Source organism: Alligator sinensis, unplaced genomic scaffold (genome assembly GCF_000455745.1).
Source record: "Alligator sinensis unplaced genomic scaffold, ASM45574v1 scaffold1670_1, whole genome shotgun sequence".
NCBI classification, from domain to species: domain Eukaryota; kingdom Metazoa; phylum Chordata; order Crocodylia; family Alligatoridae; genus Alligator; species Alligator sinensis.
The window spans coordinates 51165-70859 of NW_005843380.1; the positions used below are offsets into that span (position 1 = coordinate 51165).

Genomic DNA, 19695 nt, shown 5'->3' on the forward strand with positions numbered 1-19695 from the left:
GAGTTAATTCTTACGTGTCTGTCTTTTTCTTCTCATCTTCCAATGCTCTTAAGGTGTGCTGAAGTCTATCTGTAAGGATCTCCAGTTCCTGAGTCAGTTTATATTCCTCTCTGAACTGTTCTCCCAAAAGGACTAGATCACGGGTAGCATCATGTAATGGAATATCACTCAGATATAAACCTCTTCTGGTTAAGTCATCTAAGTTCATCACACTATAATGTGGAGAAAAATTGTAAAATGTATATGTGATAGTATAGCATATGTAGCATATATAGTATATGTAATACTTACTAAACTTGTTTAAGCGATATTTAAACTATGAGGCATAATTTGGGGTCTCACTAGCAAAATGATCAAGTAATACATACAATGCATTTTGGGGTGCCCTTTACAACATAATGCAGTTACTTGAATCCAAGATGAGTTTCTCCCCACCCCCAGGGCTGGGGATGGAAGCAATTGCAGTAATAGGTAGGAGTCAGAAAGGGCAGTTACCAGGGAGGCAAGCAGCTGGGGTGGTAGGCACCAGGGGGAAGCAAATGGCAAGGGAGGATGTGGCAGGCAGGGAGGGCAAGGGGCAGGCTGTCTGCCCCCCGCTCCCCAACCACTGCTTTCCCTCCACAGCAATGGATAATTTTCCATTTATAGATTATAACTATTGAGGGGTCATCTTAAATTCAAAGTCATCTTGGATTCAGGTAAATATGGTATCTCTTTCATCAACTGTCTGAATACATATCTTTTAAAAAATTCATCAAATAACAGCATTGCTGAAACCTGCTGTACAGCTGGTGTTACTTGTCTCCAGACCCTGTCTCTCTTTAATTAGAATGTAAATATATTAGAGGTGACAGCTGTGAGGCCATTTCCTTTTCCTCAAGTTAAGATCTATGCTTTTTGGATCATAAGATTAGAGAAAAGTAAGACTGGAAGGGGCCTCATACGGTCATCTTGTCTAACCCCTACTCAAGGCAAAATCTTCCCCTACTAGACATTTGACAACTATGGTTTATCTAAACTGCTCTTGAAAATTTCTTCCTAATCTCCATCATAAACTTCCTCTGCTGCAGTTTGAGGCCATTCCTCCTAGAACAGTCTCCTACACACATAGAGAAAAGTCTATCTTCAGACTCTTTACTAATCACCCTCAAGGTATCAGAAGACAGTTATGACATCCCCTTCAAGTCTTTTCTTTTGTGGAATAAACAATCCTAGTTATTTCAGCCTCTCTCATAAGTCTGTTTCCCAGGTCTCTAACAATTTTTGTCACTGTCTGCTGGACTCCTTCCAATCTGTCTGCATCTTTCTTGAAGCATGAGGCCCAAAACTGAAAATAATACTCCAAATGAGGCTTCACCAGTGCTGAAGAGGGAAAAATCACTTCCCTTGATTTTGCAAATGATGCTCCTATTAATACAGTCCAGTATACTATACTATATGCCTTTTTGCAACAAAAACACACTGTTGGCTTATATTCAGCAGTCTGTGTAATCCCCAGGTTCATCTCTGTAGTACTGTAGCCTTGCCAATCATTCCCCAAGCTGTATTTATACATGCAATTATTCCATCCCAAGTACAGGACTTTGCACCTGCGCTTGTTGTATTTCATTTGATTAATTTTGGACCTTTTCCTCAGTTTATCCAGGCCATTGTGGATCCTACCCTTATTGTCTGGGCTATGAGCAGCCTCACTTCAGTCTTTTGTAACAATCCAGGTGGTGATCATCACACTATGTGAGAATGTATTTTCTAGAACTATTTTTCCTGTTGATACTGAAGAACCAGTGCATCTTGTCCAAGCACGTGGAATCAGCTTAAAACCTGTTTTACAGTTTTTTTTTAGTGTTATCATATCAAATGACATGACTTAAGTTGAAGTTCTTAAAAAATGATGGGACAATTCAGATGATTTTTATAATTAATTATTTAACTAATTGATCATGTTTTACCCTCTAAATGCAAAATCCCTTATCCCAGTTCAAGTCCATCAAGATCAGTGGGACTGCACCACTATAGCAGGGATCATCATTTGGTCCAGTAAATTTCCCTAGTCCCACTTTCAAAAGTGACTTGCCAGTGGTTAAGCACTGTCAGAAAGAAACTAGTATTACAGACCTCTTACTGCTTAAAGTACCTTGGAGAACAAAGAAAAAGAATACTATCCGCTTCAGGTAAGTAGATCATTTGACCTTTGAGACGTAAACAGCTGATTTCTCTGCCAGTTAGTTCATCTTCACACTCCAACTTCTCTACATCCAGCAACCCTTCCTTGTAATGAAAAAGGCATAGTTATTGCACAACAACATTGATATCCATGTTACTCTACTGGAAACGGGAGCACACACATGCATGCATGCACATGCGCACACACAGAGACACCCCTTCAGTAGGAGGGAGGTCAGGATAGCTGGGATTGCTGCTTATAGAATAAATTACAATCAGAACTATATGAACTGGTCACCTGAACATGTCAAAAATACCTCATGTTTAGCTCTCCTATGGTAGCCTCTGTTCTTTTGGTATCCTTCTTTACCTACATGACTACTGCTTTCCATTTTCTTCTAATTTCTTCACAAAGCCTTGACATGTACACTGCTCTCTCCTTTTTTTCCCCCACCATGCTTGTTGTTAGCAGTATGATGCTGGTGCTTTGAGTTTGTGGGCACACATTTTGTTGGCTCTGGCCTCCTTCTCCTCATTTGTTAGATGTTACATCTTGCATACAGAATCTCCTTACCCACTCTTTACCCAGATGCAATGTCCAGTAAATTAATCAGGCTACCTTATATAACTGCTGATATTTCACATGTTGCATCTGGTTTACACAGAACTAGCATTACTGCTATACTACCCTGTCTACAGAGTAGAAAGTAGGACCAAGCTGGGGTTGAGTAGGACATATCTAATGGTGAAAGCAGCAGCATATCACATCTGGTTTGCAAATTATTATGCAGCAATTCTTTGTCCTTTCACTAATACTCTTGAAGGAAGGCTGCCGCTGAGCAAGATCTTAGCACAGGAAATCGTTGTATAAGTAAGGCACCTCCCCATGCCTACAGAATGTTCCACTGCTATGAGTATGTATATATTCATGAATTCATTTCCTTAATCCAAGATTCAAAATGAACTTGGGGCTTACTATTATGTAAAGGATTTTTCCTGCATTTTCCCTTAGGGCCCCAAGGTTTTCAGGCCCTTAGCATTATCTCTGTAGAGCATGTTTCTATAAAAGCTAAACAAAAATGAATTGGTTACCTTGGTTCTCAGTACAAAGACAGTGTTGATATGTGAGAGGATTCCATGGAAGCTAATATCAATGTGAGGCCGAACCAAGGAGAAAACTGACAACAGATTGCAATTTCCAGGTTGAAGCTAGGACATAAACAAGACACAGATTTTTCTACAACCCGAAGCTATTCATACAGTGATTATACCTCTTCCTCATTTATATACAATATAAAATGGAAGAGCTTTATAAGTATTTATCTGGAGACTATGCTGGCACATGCCTCATGTAAAGTATCTGACTCATTTAAGACAGTGCCCATATACAATTCTATCCCAGTAAATGACTTGCAAAACCAGCACTGCATGGTGCATATTTGCTGGCCCTCAAAATTACTTTATAAATATAAAGACTGTTTTTTCCTAATCATCATCTCTGCAAGCTCACCATGGAATCATAACATCAGGCTGAGCTCTTTCATGCTTCATCTCCAGCAACAAACATTTTGTGGGCTAAACCCCATTATTCCTTAGCTACACCTGTTCAATGAAAGCCACTGGGAAAAATCTGTAAAACCTCTGTTCTGTTCTCAAATCCTTTTGAAAGTCCCAGTTTTAGGATATCATCAAAGCACAGTCGTGATGTTATACAATAATCAAAGTATGCTCATGTATTCTTAGCCAACATAATATGATTAATACTATTCTTATTCTCCCTCTCCTTTCCCATACATAATTAACCACATTTATTAGTTGCATCTGGTCTAATGTTTCATATTGCTTTATGTATATATACACAATACATAGTACAATAGGGCCCTAATCCTAACTGCAGCTTGTGGGTACTACTGTCATATAAAAAACAGCAGGAAAGAACAATTGTGTTGAATCAGGTATACAGACATACATCGAACTTAAGACTCTGGTTCTCTAATCAGAATGTAGTAAGAATCAGTGCTGATTTACAAGTCAAAGGAATATTCAATTGGCAGCTATGTTGGCTCTGTAGGCCTTAAATTAGGGAAATAATTATTCTTTTGAAAATAACCCCTGAATATGTACAGAGAACAATGTGTCAGGGAACAAGGTGTAATTTGTATACCGTTTCAAAGTAGAACAGTACTGTTAGATGAAGATTAAACACTCTGAAGGACAAAAACAAACCCAGGTGTTATTTAAAATGTCTTCAGAATTAGTCTGCAGAATCTATTATCATATTGTACTATATTACAAGCATATATGAAACCAAACCAGCATTTGTATTGTTTAAAAAAATATAATATTCATTTTTAAAACTGCTCATTTAAGATAATGGCCTGACCTGAGGAAGAACTCTGTATATAGCATTGCCACACTGTGTGACCACCAGATCTCTGTCAAATATTATGTGGAAAGGAAAAGCCTTGCAGAAAGTATATGGACTGATACGAGATTCCTGAGTACCATTCTCTTCAAATCTGTCAAGGTCTTCATAAAAATCCTCTTCCTTAGACTCTCTCTCTTCAATCAAGAACTGAATGTGGTCACATTCTTCACTTCTCTGCTGAATTACCTGGACAAAAAAGAAGAAACACTGCAGGTGGCAAAAGTCTTTGTCCCATGTTTATAAGAGGAACCTTATTTCAAGGACAAAACACACATTTAGACACTATATAGATAAATAAACAAACATCAAAGGATGACTTCTGCTCTTCCAAAAACAAGGTACTCTTGTTACATCTCTAGTTATAAAAAAAAAGTCTGTAATTTAAGGAGAATGATCATTTCTTTGTTTAAGCATTTGCTTTTGGTATTAAATAAATAAATTAAAACTAAATTGATTAAATTGGATAATTACATTATTTAAATAAATTATATTTAATGGATATTTCTGTACTAACTCCATGTCTTCTAAGTAGGGGATTCAGTCTTAGGTAAGATTGGTTTCTGTTGGCATAGGACCTCTTGTGATGGAAACCCACTCTAGAAGGCTTTGTGTTGCCCAAGTCACCTGAATCTGCATCTGTACCTGCATATGGAACCTATACTTGGTCAATGGAGCTTAAAAAGCAATGCTGCAGAGAGGGCATGATATGGCCAGGCTGTTCTGCCCATTTCTGGACTCATCTCTGCAAGCTCACCATGGAATCAACTGCAGTAGGAAGCTACCCTACTCTCATGAACTTCCAAGCGTAAGCAGTCATCTGTCCTCTCTGAGGACCGCTTCCTAGTTGGAGTAGCTTCTGCTTATTCTAGAAGTGATTTGCACCACCTTATACCCATGAACCTGAAACAAGCTTAAAATGTGTGTGAAACAGAAAACATATTCTGTACGGCCTAGCAACAAAGAAACGATCCCACAGAAGCCCACACTTGTAGAAATAAACTGAAGACCAGTGAGTGGTTTTTCCCATTTGCCACTCAATCTCTGCAGCTTTAGTATAAACAGATGGTAGCATTTTAAGCAAACTAATATCACAAAATTTATGGATAGGGACTAACCTAAATTGCAGCGAGATGAAAGTATTTCACAGGCCACTTGTGGCACGCAGAGCTGATTTCAGTGACACCCCCCCACCACTGATTGGCTGAGGGGCCCCCAGAGTCCCACCCCTCACGGCTGATTGGACAAGAAGCCAATCACTCATCTTCAGACTGCAGCATTGCTACAGCATTGCATTGGGCTTCTTAAAAGATGGTGTCAAAACCTTTTTGCTTTCCTGAAACTGGTGCCTATATCACTAGCTCAGCCTATCAGTAATTCTCTCTCAAACCACGTGCTCTATGGCTGCAGGGATTGCCATGCTTTCTTTGTATTCCAGTAAGCTTTTATTTAGGGGGGAGGGGAGGGCCGAGTCCATGCAAAATCGCAGGAAACACCATTTTTTGTGATTACTCCTTTTTTTCCCCATGGCTTCTGTGAAAATTGAGAAACTGCAATTTAAATAGGTCCCGAATTATGGATCATAGCAAAAGAAAATGAACAAAGTCTTCTACCTAGTGTAGTAGGGAGGGCTGTGTGAAAATGAGGGGTCTGAATCTGTAATCCCTATTCAGGCAGGCAATAATGGCTGCATTATCTAGCCCTATAATTACAACTAACAGAATAAAAAGTTTTTGCCAAATCATATTTGCTAATGTTTCATATTAAAAACATAATTGTACATGTTACATTACCTAACTTGCAGTATAATTTCTTGAGCTCAGGATACCGGTTCAACAATGTTGCTCAAAATTCATTAGAATAATGAAATGAATAGGGATAATTTTGTTTACATGAAGAGTCATATATCATGATATAATTAAAGCAGATTCCTAACAGAATATCATAATTTATGTAGTGAGGCCAAATTCACCTCCTTTCCAAACCTAATTAAATTTAATAAATGGAATAATTCTATTTGTGCAGTACTGATTAGCAGCAATTTATTGTAACATATCAGGACTGGTTCTGTTCTCAATTAAAGCCTGATCTAAAGCTCAGTGAAGTCAATGGGATGCTTTCTATAGATGTTAGGGAATTTTATATCAGGCCTTTACATAGTGAGCAAATCTGCAGGCTTCAACAAGGTGTAAAGCAGGCCTGATGCAGCAAAATCCCTATTCAAGTGTTTAATAAATCCTGTTAACGATATAAAGCATGGATTCAAGAACGACTTCAATATGTTTTTGTTTGTTTTTTTTTTTTTTATCCCAGACCAAAATGTTAAAATCACCAGATAGGATCAAAATATAAAGGGGAACAAAGGCCTGTATGAGCCCTAAAATGGCAAGTCTTAGACTTAATCTACTTCTGACAGTTTCAAAATGAAAACATAAGTGCACATGACTTCAAACACTGAAATGTAATAACTAATATTTGCAGCATATTACAGGGTCTTTCCCTTTCTACGCCTAGCTGTTAACTGCTGTTTATTAATATCAGTTACAGAAAGAGGCATTACCAAAAATCTTTTCCATCTTTGCAAGGTAAAACCATGTTGTGCTTTTACAGCACCAGGAGGTATAACTATCCAAACAACTTCGTAGGCATCAAAGAACTAGGACCTAAAACATAATAATGATACTAGTATTTACAAATATCTCTATGTTACACAGAAGAAAGCTGCATGGCACAATGACACAGACAACAGTTCTAGCTGAGCACAGAGCAGAAGCTAGGACTTGTGACTCGCAATCGAGTGTTAAACAGAAACAGCTCTTCCACTTGCACGTCGTTTGTCCTGCTCCTCATTTCTATTGGGCTGAGGCTGTTTTTTATTTGTACTAGCCAAGTGTGACTACATTATGCACAAAAATACAGCTGAGACGCAAACAGCAGAATCCCATTTCGCTTTATGTGCCCAAATGGCAATTACTTAGCCATGCAACTGCCATTTTTGGTCCTTATGCACAGTTTGCAATCTTCCTACATGCACAGCATGGTACACAGCCACATAGCTACTGACCATGCACAGTAGGCTACACCCTGGTCAGGCAAATACATAACTCCATATGCATCTGACCTAGGCAATGGTAAGGCAAACTATGCTGGCAAAACACCATGACTTAGCAGATGCAGGAGGAGGTCTTTCCTATGTCTGAGTCCAGTATTCCCTAACTTCATAAATGAATGCATGAAAGCAAAGGATGTTACTTAAACAAATCATTCATATGTTATTTTCAAAACTCCTGTCAGACAAGGCACGGAATGAGTGCTACTAAAAATAAATAGATGAATCTGAAAATGTCTAGCAAGGCTTGAGATTTGATCCTACAAAGATACATCAAGCTTCCACAATGGATAAGGCCAGCCAGCTATTGTGTACGAGTGCTGGCAAGTTTCCCTACCTTTACAGAACGCAAATGTGTCAACAATCGCATAAGGCTGCCATCAGAATGCATAATCCTGGCTTTGAAGTGAGCACTCAAACAAACAGCACTGTGAAGGGCAATTGTGACGCTATAAAAAGTGACATATAAACAAACATTCCTGTACTAAATAAGAGAACAATGCCACTAAACGTGTGGAAAACAGAAAAGTGATTAGCCTGAAATCAGGCAGAAAGTTAGATGGGAGCCACCTTAGAGACTAACTAGTTCACAGAGGCATAATCTTTTGTTTAGGTGACAGACTATTTTATCATCACCTACAAAAAAAAAAAAAAAAACCACCAAAAAACCTCAGGTCTCTCTGAACCAGTCTCTAAGGGTGCCTATGCACAAGTGCAGAGGCTGCTCTGACGTGGTACAATTACAGCATGTCAAAGCAGACTCCATTAACTGAGTCTGCTGGAGCATGACAATTACCACAATCCATCCAGCCTCCATGTCTCATGTATCAGCATCCCCGCAAACAAGCTTCAGTTTAAGTGCCCTCGCAACCATTTCGAAGTGCAGAGATGTGAAACACGAGATGCTGTGGAGCTTTAATTAAAGTGGCTCTCGGAGCCGCTCGAATTAAAGCGCTTCCCCCCCACCCCCAGAATACATGTAAAAGTGCCCTTAAGGTGCCACCCTGCCCTTCCTTCTGCCTGTGTAGAAAAAGAAGCAAAGAAAGTAACTAAAGGCCTGAGCCAAAGCCTGCCAATGGGAATCTTTGCATTAATTTGAATGGACTTTGGACCAAACCCTAGAAGAAAGCAAATTCATCTGCACCTGTTAAAAGCAGTAGCCAAGTTAAATTATTATGGACTTTCTGTATATAATGTACCTATAAATTGTATTCCTGTAGTTGATTTTCTAAAAACTACCCTAAACAACTGAATATAGAAAATCACAGTAAATTAGGGCTGGAAGGGACCTCAGGCGGTCATCTAGTCCAACCCGCTTCTCAAAGCAGGACCATCCCCACCTAGATCATCCCAGCCAAAGCTTTGTCTAGCCAAGTCTTAAAAACCTCTAAGGATGGAGTTTCCACAACCTCTCTGAGTAGCCTGTTCCAGTGTTTTACTACCCTCCTAGTGAGAATAGAATGTTATGTTTCCACTACAATTTCCCTACTCTGCAACATTATTAAGTAACACAACTGGGAACCATCTGGCATTGACTGATCAAGTATAGGCTACTCTTCCTATAGTAATCTGTTCCATTTGGTACAGGGCTGCCATCAACCTTCCATCCTATCAACCTGGTCCCAAGCCCAATACCAAAATCCACACACCTTCCTCATATGACAGTAAAGGGATTGGGGAAGAAATTGTCTCTTGGCTGCAACACCTATTAAGAGACTCATTCCCATTCCTCATCATTAGGAGATGCCTTCCAATCTGCCTCAATCTGAACAAATATCTGCAATCAGCATCTGTCTTCCAGAGGTACCAACACCCCTCTCTCTCTCTCCCCCTTGCCAAACTGTTCTTTCCCGTATAGTGGCCAGAATCGTATCAATTCCCAGGGAGAGAGTTTTAGCATATCTTCTATGAATAACTCAGATAATGGATAGGTAATTCATGACAGGTAATCTTGAGTCTTTCCTCCTGCTAACATTATTTACTTATCTCATAATTTTAACCACCTATGAAGTCTTGCAGGGCTTCTACCAAACTCTCTACTAAAGCATCTCAAACCAGGTTAAAATTGTCCCTGAAGAAGCAATCCAACACTACCTCATAGGGATCAGACAGGGGAAAAAAAAAATGTATCTTTTCTCTTGACTTTTTCAAATAATGTATGTTAAAGAATTTAACAGAATATAAATGTTATGCAGAATGTTTTAGAATGACTCAAAATGCACAGCAAGGATCACACTATGCACAATAATTTTGTAGATGTTGATAAAAGTGTCTATACAATCCTACTGGTTTCATACCAATTACATTCTATTCCCTTTTTCCTGCAGTACCTTAATCTTTTACTTGTGTGTCCATTTAAATAAGGACTTCCAAGTATTTAAAAATATGGCTAAATTCTGCACTCAGTTTCATTCAAATGAAACCTATAGAGCTAGTTTTCATTTGGTGTAAACTGAAATTGAGGTTGTGGCCCAAAGTGACTTTGACCAAGTAACAATAGTGTACATCTTGAATAGATGAGAGCAAAACTTAGCCTACTGTATTATAAATGAAAACCAAGACTACAAGCCATAGAATTTCAACAATATGCAAATAGCACTGGAGAAGACGCTGTCAAATGCTTGATAAATGACAGAGCAACATCAACAGTGACAAAGCCAAGAATCAAGTTTAATTCTTCTGCTTCCTCCTGTGGTTCTAGCTGGTTAGTGACGTCAACCTACCATGTCTAGGAGCTCAGTCACCATGGCAACTGCAGTTAAAATCAAGACAAATCACCATTCAGGTTTCAAAGAATATACAGCGTCTACCCAGTTCCCCCTCCAGTGCTTCACAACAAAATGTATCTTCAGTATCTTCAGTTCCTGCTCAGATAAGTGTAGTTACATCAATACTGAAGATGCAGACCATTTTGAAAAACCCCTTGTTCTGGTACAAACAATAGTAAATATCTCCCAAGACACTTTAGAGCACACCTGTTTTTGAAACAACAGGAAGCATTTTTAAATTACTGGCATATTCTAAGAATCTCACAGAAAAAGATGAGTTTCACCTTTTTAAAAACCAAATAGCATTGCAACTTCTTTACATATTGTATATAGCAACATTCTATGCTAAATATATATCAGAGTTGTTCAACTGATGGCCCAGGGGTTGCAGGGGGACTGTAACAGGCTCAGCTGCAGTCCTTGTGCTCCCATCTGGTCGCTGCTCCCCCCACTCCCAATCACTTTGGCTGCAACAACAGAAGGGTTGTCCAGGCTCCATCTCCCTCTGGCTTCCGTTTCCCAGCCCCAGGGGGTGGGACAGTGCATTAGCACAGCACAATCTGCAGTACCAGAGAAGCCCATGGCTCAGGGTGCCTGAACAGTGCAGCACAGCAGGGAAGGCAGTGGCCAAGGAGCTTAGAGTGCGTCAGGGTGTCCAGGAGCATGGTGCAGCAGATGGGACACCAGAGCACGTGGGGAGATAGAGCGACATGGGTCCCATGGCCCCTTCTTGTGCAACTCCTGGCTGCTAAGAAGTTGGACAGACCTGATGCATATTATCCACTAAATTTCAAATGATGCAACGTACTTGAAGAGAAACAAAGGCTTGGATAAAATAGATTTATCAATATATTCAATCTTCATCTAATTGATTTCACTTTCATTTATTTCTCAGAAGGAAGAAGCATCACTGCACAAGGATCCTGTTTTTCAGTGTATTATTTCTATATAGTCAAACTTCAACTATCCATGATTTAATACAGGATGGGATCCTTGGCTTTGTATTAGCAATCCTCGTTGAATGACGCTACTTGACAAGTCCTGATATAGCTATTTCCAAGTGGCTGTTACTTAGGGAGTAATAGCAAGTATCTGGTGCATCATAAAGCAAAGCAAATCATTAAGAAAATGCTACGGCCAAACTGTTTCAAGACCCAGAGTTAGAACTAGAAGAATGCCTTATCTGGCAATGAACTGCAGTTCCCACTGAACTGCAAATTCTCTGTATGAGCCTGGAAAGTTCTTGACTATTACAGCGTCAGAAACCACCCAGTCTGATCATGCTTGCACAACTAATTGGATCGTTGGCTCAGTTCTGTGTGGCTACCATGTTCTGTGGCATCAACATTCTATTACAATCTGTAGCAAGATGCTCTTGAACAATATTATGGATTTAGAAATCCTAGGAAATCGGTGAAGCTACAATTCTATTTGGCTGGTCATCCTCATCACGTAATGGTCTCAGATGAAAAAAAAAAAAAACCACCAAAACAATGTACCCGTCTCAATATTTCTTTTTCCCCTCATGTGATTGGAAGTTTCTGTGCAGCCTGGAGGGTTAAAAATCTTAACCTCTTTTGGAAAAATATTAAAACTTAGATTTTGCATCAGGAGCCAGTGACAGACTCTTACAAATTCCACCGTGGTGTGCTCTCAGAAACCACAGGATGCTGGACAAAATAAAACATTAGGTGGAATCAGAATAAATTAAACAAAAACATTTATATTGAGAAGATAAATTAAAATCTGTTTGTGTGTATGACATGGGTGGGCAGTATCACTGGTAAGCAAAGTATAAATACCAGTGTGCAAATTTCTTTTTAAAGAAATATCTTTGTTTAAAAAAAAAAGTTAAATAATTAAACACTCCAGTGCCACTTGGCATGAAGATAAAAACTGCTAGAGAATTTTTAATGAACTAGTCACCACAACTGGATTTGAATATTATACTGAAATACAGAATTAATATTCTATCTTTAAGATAACATCCATGGAAATTTCAAACTCCTATTTTTGAACAAATTAGAGGAAACTCACATGGGTTAAATAAAAACATAAGGCCCATTACTGAAGCACTAATAATATCAGTTCTTTATTCCATGACAGTTAGGGGTACAGCCCCTGAATTCAAACTTCCTAGCCCTTAAAAGGCTGGAGCTTGCAAGTGAGACAGAAACTGTTGAAACAAGTCCAGTCATACCCAGTTCACTCTCCGTTTCAGCATCCACTCTCTGCCACTGTGTGACACTGGACACTTAGCAAGATAGACCTATAGTCTGATGCAGTAAATGGCAGTTCTTATGTTCACCTAAACTCTAACTGTGGAAAGCCTGTAGGGCAAGAAGAGGAACAGGAATAGGCAAGTAACACTTACACTGATTCATCTGGGGTGGGGGAAAAATTATAATGCTACTGAAGGCACCTAACAGACAAAAACTCATCAACATCAATGTCCAATCTTCTTCTGTCATCAGAAGATCACAAAGAAATGTAAGTAAAAGAAAACACATGCAATTTTGTCTCCGATTCATGAAACTCCACTCAGAAGTGGGAACATGAATGTTTTATAGAGTATAATGTATCAGCTGAGATATGAATGCCACTGATCACACATGGCAAGGCTGGGAATTCACCAGCAGCAGACCCCAACTTGGGCACATCAGGAAGGTCTCTTACCACATACAGTGCTGTGAAAGTCAACCTGTTCTGCTCTGAAAATGGTCTCAGTCAATACAAATGGGGTGGCTGGCAGCCTTATTTTGTAAAAATTGGATTTAAAATACCTGTTTCTGAGCATAATATTTGTCCTGTATGGAGGCCTGACTGCAATGACATGTCACAGTCAAAATTTTAGGTAGGGCTGTCTGAACTCCCCCTCAAACATTTGTATGTTTTTTATTAAATTTACATGCGATTATGCTGCTCTGTCCCTAAAATCCACCAGATGCTAATGAGTATCTAATGAAATACGTGCTTTGAAGTACCAGGAATTGCAGCACAGTTCCTAGGCCAGGCTTCAATATGGGGACTGTGCTACTTAGGTTGATTCATGATCTTTTGGTAATGGAAGAAGAACAGACATCTGTGTTGAGATTATTAGATCTATTAGTTGCATGCAGTTCCACTGACCAGGAGGTTTTGATAACACTCCAGTAAACAGAAGTTACTTTTGTGTAGTTCTGGTTCTTTCTTTTGAGAAAGTACAGAGCAGTAGTGGGCAACTGCTCGCTCTCAGGCAGGACTTGGACTCTCCAGTTCCATCTATAACAAGTCTGTGAGCAGCCATGCTGTGGCAGACTCAGGTTATGGTGGAGTCCTACCCTACACTTCCATTTCACATGACCAGGACAATGTAACTAACTTATGCAGCACATGGCAAAGCCTGGGGTTTTTCAGAGGCAGCTGCCCGAGTTTAATTTTAGATAATATTGGATGTGTCTATCCATCCAATATTTGTGTCTGTACATGCAATTCAGTACTACTATTTATGTATTGTTCTTATAATAAATTTGACCCTGCATATAATTCAGCCCCACATTTTGATGTTCAATTTAAGGGGGAAAAAAAAAACCAAATAAAAACCTTGTTTTTTCCCCTCCGACTATAAGTTGATAAATGGATAGAGACCTTGGAATGCTATTGTCCTTACAAAATCAGAGAATCAGAGAATCAAATAAAATGAAAACTGCACTGAAATTCAGACTTAGTATTTTTATTGCAAGCATAAATATGCTGCAAGTACAAAAGTCAGGAGGGTAGAGGAACCAATTACAGGTCAACCCTGCACGCAAGTTAAGTGCTATGTTGTGGTTCTTCTGGAGGAAAGAAGTGCTAGACTTGCAATCAGACCAATACAGTATTTATTACCTCAAAATTGAATCACTATAATACACTTAGTCTGGACTACACCTGGAAACCTCAGCTTTTGCATAATGCAAACACTTACTTGCTTTTGCAGTGCTTCTAAAATGGCCACATTACATTTGTTCATAAAATTTACACCAATTCCTATTTGTTTCAAGGTATCATTTTTAACCTATAAAACCCTAAAAACCGTGGCTCCTGCCTATTTTAGGTCCAACAGATCCAAATTGCAGTGACCCTCTGGGCAAAGTGAATTCTCCAAGCTTTTGAAAATGGAGTGGGTTGAAAAATATGTGGAGAGGGAGAAAAGGTATGGTGGTGTAGGGACTGTTGGGTGGGTGAAGAATAAACTGAGTGGATGATGGCCTCTAGTGTTTTTCCTATTTTGGTTTGTTTCTAGAGCATAGATTTTTAACTAGGGTGCCATGACATCCCTTTATGGACACTGTATCTCTGTTTCTGGGAGATACTGTGCGAGGCAAGACCAAGAAGCATCTGCAGCAAGAAGGGGGTGCCCCTCTACAGCCCAGCTTGACAAGAGGAGCTGCCATAGGGCTGTTGCTGCTAGCCTGCCTGAGAGCCCACTCCAGAAATGCCACCACCATGGACAAGATATAATAAGTGCTGATCCAGCTCCTGCACTTCTTGGAGGTGATGGGTATCCTTGAGCTTCGTACATACAGGCAAAGGTGCAGGGAATGTGTCTTCCCTGCACGTGGAAAATGAGGGGCTCCCTCTGCCCACAATCCAGAGGGTGCTGCTAAATTCAGACGCGTTATGGCAGGTGGCTTGAGTCTAAAACAGTTGAGAACCAGTAATGTGGAGCATGGGGGAAACATATTATCAATGATACTATCATTTCTTAAAAATGTCACTCAAAAATCTGGAAGATGGAAGCACTAAAATGCTAAATAAACCAGAATATATGGTTCACAGAATTAGGATGAAAGAAAATCATCTTAACATTTTTTTAGATCCTGCTTTTCTGAGTATTTTACGTACCCCAATAGCAGACCAGCCACTTTGTCTGACTTTAAACTGCTCATTCTGAGAATAGGTTTTATTAATGTCTGACCTCAGCATGAAGAGAAAATTACTGTTTTTTGCATTAATAAAGCTGTGACTAATGCTAAAGGGCAGATTTTAACCCTATACACAGACTAAGTAGTATCTTATTCCATGAAAAATGCCACTGAAGTCATTGAGCGCGCTTGGGAAACAGTGATATTTAACGCAATTAAGGGTCACAGAGCACAGCCCTTCTTAACCAACAGTGGTACAGAAATGTTTATTTCAGGATAAATTGCACATGCCAACCTTTGAGTAGGCCTTAATATTTGTGGTAATTAGGGATTATGTTCCATTAGCAAAACATCACACAGAAATGTAATTAGTGTAACTTGTAAAACATAATGTAAACAATGTGTACTATACAGAGCAGAGCAGTACAGGAGTGCCAATTACATTTAAGGGGATGCTATGCCTCTGGCTCATAAACCACATCTGTGTTAAATTAAACTCTGCTCAGTTACAGTAGCTCAGATTGATGTTAAGTTTCTCTTTAATGGCAATATAGTAATGAAAAACTCTAGAAAAGCCCACTGAGATGACACTAAAGTGAAAAGTATATTGATAATCAATATTTAATTATCCTTAACGCATTTAATGTGCATAAAAAGTACTAGACTGATGTCAGCAGAATCTAAACAGCTACAGACTAAGCAGCAACCCTACCCCTGCCAATCTACGGGGCTGGAGGAACAACTGTCAAGAGAGTTATTTAGACACCCATTCAGTCTGTGCCTATAAGCAGAGTCATGACTACTGTATTGTAGGGCTGTGCAAAATTTCACGGGCTGTTTCAACCTCATAACAGCGAAATCAAAACGAAATGAAGGGTTTTGAAACAGCCTTGAAACGAAACAAGGGCAGTCGAAATGTTTTGAAAGTTTCGAAACGTTTCAAGTTCTGAAGCTCAAGCTGGGCTTGCCTGCAGGGAACCAGAAAGTAAGGAGAGGGAGGGGGAAAGAGGGGGGAAGGACTGCTGTCATATTGACTGTGTGTAGCTGGCCAGCAACTGTGATCTGTCCCTAAGGTCCACTCCAACCCCAGTGCTCTGGGGGAGGGACAGAAAACAGTCACACGTCACAAGTTTTGCTCTGACCAATTTGAAGTGCAGTGTCCAAGAAACCCCTGCACCTATGTCCTTGAAAGCTGGCAGGCTCCATGGCCTCAGCAGGGGCCACCATGCCCGCAAGTTTCATCCAAATCAGGCAAGAAATGACAAAGTTATAGGCAGTTTCGTGCTTCCCCATTATAGCCTGCGTGTGAAACATCAAAACAGCGGAACAGTCTCAACAAAACAAAATGGAACAGTGCTTTTGAAACTAAATGAAACTTGAAACAATGTCCCGTCGAAACAAAAGTTGAAATGAAATGGTGCTGTTTTGCACAGCCCTATTGGATTGGTGGTTTTGCAGTATGAATACCAAACAGGTAGAATCTAAACAGAAAAAGGCATCACCAACTTTCAGGCACACATTTGACCTGGATTCTAAGAAGAAACCTGAAAGTAAAAAAAGTTAAGCGTCTCATTACCAAACTCTTTGTTATCCAGTCCCCCAAAATACACCATTTAAGCCATGTAATGTTTTTTGTTGTACAATCCCTAAATATGAGATGATTTACTGAGTAGCACACAAATGTGTTTTTGAAGTAGTGACTTACATTCATAGTTAAATGTTACATTGCAAGTACAGTATACTTCAGATCTTCCTTGCTTTCAAGCTTTAACTAGGTCGGGGTAGGCAATTATTTGGCCATTTAAGAAGTTAGTGTGAGCTGTTGCAGGCTGGGGGTGGTGGGGTGTTAACCCAGACTGGCCTGGCTTAGTGGGAGCAGGGAGTAGGGAAAAGAGGGGCAACTGATCCTATTCAGCCCCGGGTCTGTTTGCCCCACACCTACCACTGGGGGCACCAAATGGAGCAGGCAGGCGGTGTGTTCAGCCAGGTGGATGGGATGGGGCCGCGGGTGGGCAGGAAGCAGCATCCAGGAGCAGGATGGGTGGACCAGTGCTGGGGCCCAGCGAAAGTTGAGCCAGGGCCCAGAGCAGAGCCACAATGCACTTCCTACAAGACCCTGGCTGTGGAACCAGTGGTTGTCACAGGGATCCATGGGGAGCAGACTGCAGTGCTTCCCTGGGCTCTGGCCCCACGCGGTCACTGCCCTGAGATCCCAGCCCCGCCCACCTGTCCCACTCCCAGATGCCATGCCCTGACCGCCCACAGCCCCATTCCATCTGCCCAGCCGAGGACACCCTGCCTACAAGGGTCCTGGGCTGGTTTTCACAGAAACCCCGCACACTCATCCACATGGTGCCCCCAGCAGTGGGTTCGGGGTGGACTGGCAGCAGCAGCTGGGCAAAGCAAGCTGCCACTCAGGGCGGCTGGCCCCTGAGCCTAGGCCAGGCAGGGCCGAGTGGCCCAATGCAGGCTGGACAGAATCAGTTGGCGAGCCAAATGCAGCCCACAGGCTAGATTTTTCCCCACTCCTGAGTTAGACTCAAAGTAGAACAAAGTATTATCTTTGAATTTAAAGCAATATACATTTCTTTCATCAGTACTGGGCCAGTGATCCATAGTGGTCAGAAGGAGGAACTATACTCTTATAGTTGCAATCTATCAGATAAGCAAGTAAAGTAAGTAAAAGTATATTCCTAATCACTTATTTTAATTAAAGATTTCATGACACCTTATACAAAAAGGTGCATTTCCCCATATATCTTGGCTAACTTACACTGTAAGGAATTTAAAATCTACTATCCAGTTTCAACAGGACATGATAATGTTGTTCACTTCTTGGCCCAGACCTGTGGTGCATTATGGTCATTTTATAGTGGCATAAAGCAGCCTGAAAACTGTCACATACAGCTACCCTACTAGTGTTGGAAGATGCGAGCTTTTATGCCCTTTCCTTTTTATGCAGCCATCATAGGTGTATGACCAAGGAAAAGCTGGCCATTACAGCAAAAGGTCTTTGGGTTAATGGAGAGTTAGGTGGACCTGGAGAGCTTTTTGAGAACACTGACAGAACAAGTTTTGTGGAGAGGATGACAGAATAAAGGAATACCGTCTTGTATACCTTACAGCTCTTTCAATAATATGAAAGACATTAACTTTCAATCTGCATAAGCCATTAAGTTTTACCTTCATATCTATTTCTGTACCGTGGATCTGCTGAGCTACTGTTTTGATGATCCCAATGACAATATCCTGGAGTCCTTCTCTCTCAGAATAATAATGCAGAATGAGTCCTTTCCCTTTTTCTGCATCAGTGCACCTAAAGGAAGGGGCTCGCATACCTGGGTAAATAGTGGCAAGATGGTCGTGCAGAGCATCCAAGTTCTATAAAGAGAATTAAAAAAAAAAACAAACACACGTGAGAAAAGGGTTCTTGCACATGGCAAATTGTTAATGTGAGAATACAAGTCATTCAAATAATAGTTTAGCATACTGATTCCTGGCTGGTCTAGCCTTATCATTTCCCAAACCGTATGAAGTCACCTGTGGAGGTTTCATCAGTCATTTCCAAGACCCTCCACAGCAGAGCTTTCAGGTGCTTGCATGCTGACTCACAACACTAGCTAGTGTTACCATTAGTAACCACCATGGAGAATGACTCTGTCTATTAATGGCATCAAAAGCAATACCAGCAAAAAATACTCAAAAAAGGGAGTTCCTTTTCTGTGCTGTTAGCAGAAATTACAATAATATTTGCATTTTTCATCCACAGTGGATTGGAAATGCCTATGGTATCCCTTTGCCTGATTTACCACCATCTTTCTCCTTCTGTTTTCCCCACCAAAATGAGGAGGCCAGCAGTCTCTTCCTTAGAATGAAGTTGACACAGGTAGTTAGCCGTTTTGGTCTGAAGTCAGGCAGAAAGAAGGGCAGGGTGCCACCCTGTCCTGTCTAGTTAGAGAAAAGGTACAACTGCCAAGTTAACTGCTTGTATATGGATTTAGGGACCTAACTTTACTTGTTTATATCTGAAAAACAGATTGACCTTACTGGTTTCAAAAGAAGGCTGACATTTTGAAAACTAAGTAAAATGACTACAAAATGTTTCCTGGACCTGACAAAATGTTTATAATTTCAAATGTTATAGTAAGTCTTCCAAGTTAACTGAGTAAACTTCTCTAAAGCTGCTAAGAATACATGCAGTCATTGAGAACAATTGCATAAATCCAAAGCAGAGTGTCTTAAAAAGGACATGGTTAAGATAAGACATAAGTTAGACATTTCCAAAAAATAAAAAGCCTCTCATTTTTTCCAACTTGCCATATGTTCCAGATATCTTGTCTAATT

General features: G+C 40.2%; 1 protein-coding gene across 6 annotated transcripts in view; it reads right to left on the reverse strand.

The window, feature by feature from the left end:
* Positions 1–19695, reverse strand: part of GUCY1B1 (guanylate cyclase 1 soluble subunit beta 1) — a 77275-nt gene that overhangs the window by 19766 nt on the left and 37814 nt on the right. For 4 of the 6 annotated variants that reach the window (XM_025195049.1, XM_006038528.3, XM_025195050.1 and 1 more), the window contains 5 exons: positions 18535–18732; positions 4547–4777; positions 3256–3372; positions 2135–2268; positions 15–212 (listed from right to left, as the gene is read on the reverse strand). In XM_025195049.1, coding sequence (XP_025050834.1) covers positions 15–212; positions 2135–2268; positions 3256–3372; positions 4547–4777; positions 18535–18732 — 878 coding nt within the window. The remainder of the gene's footprint in view (positions 1–14; positions 213–2134; positions 2269–3255; positions 3373–4546; positions 4778–18534; positions 18733–19695) is intronic. The other 2 variants (XM_025195052.1, XM_025195053.1) reach the window with 1 other exon arrangement.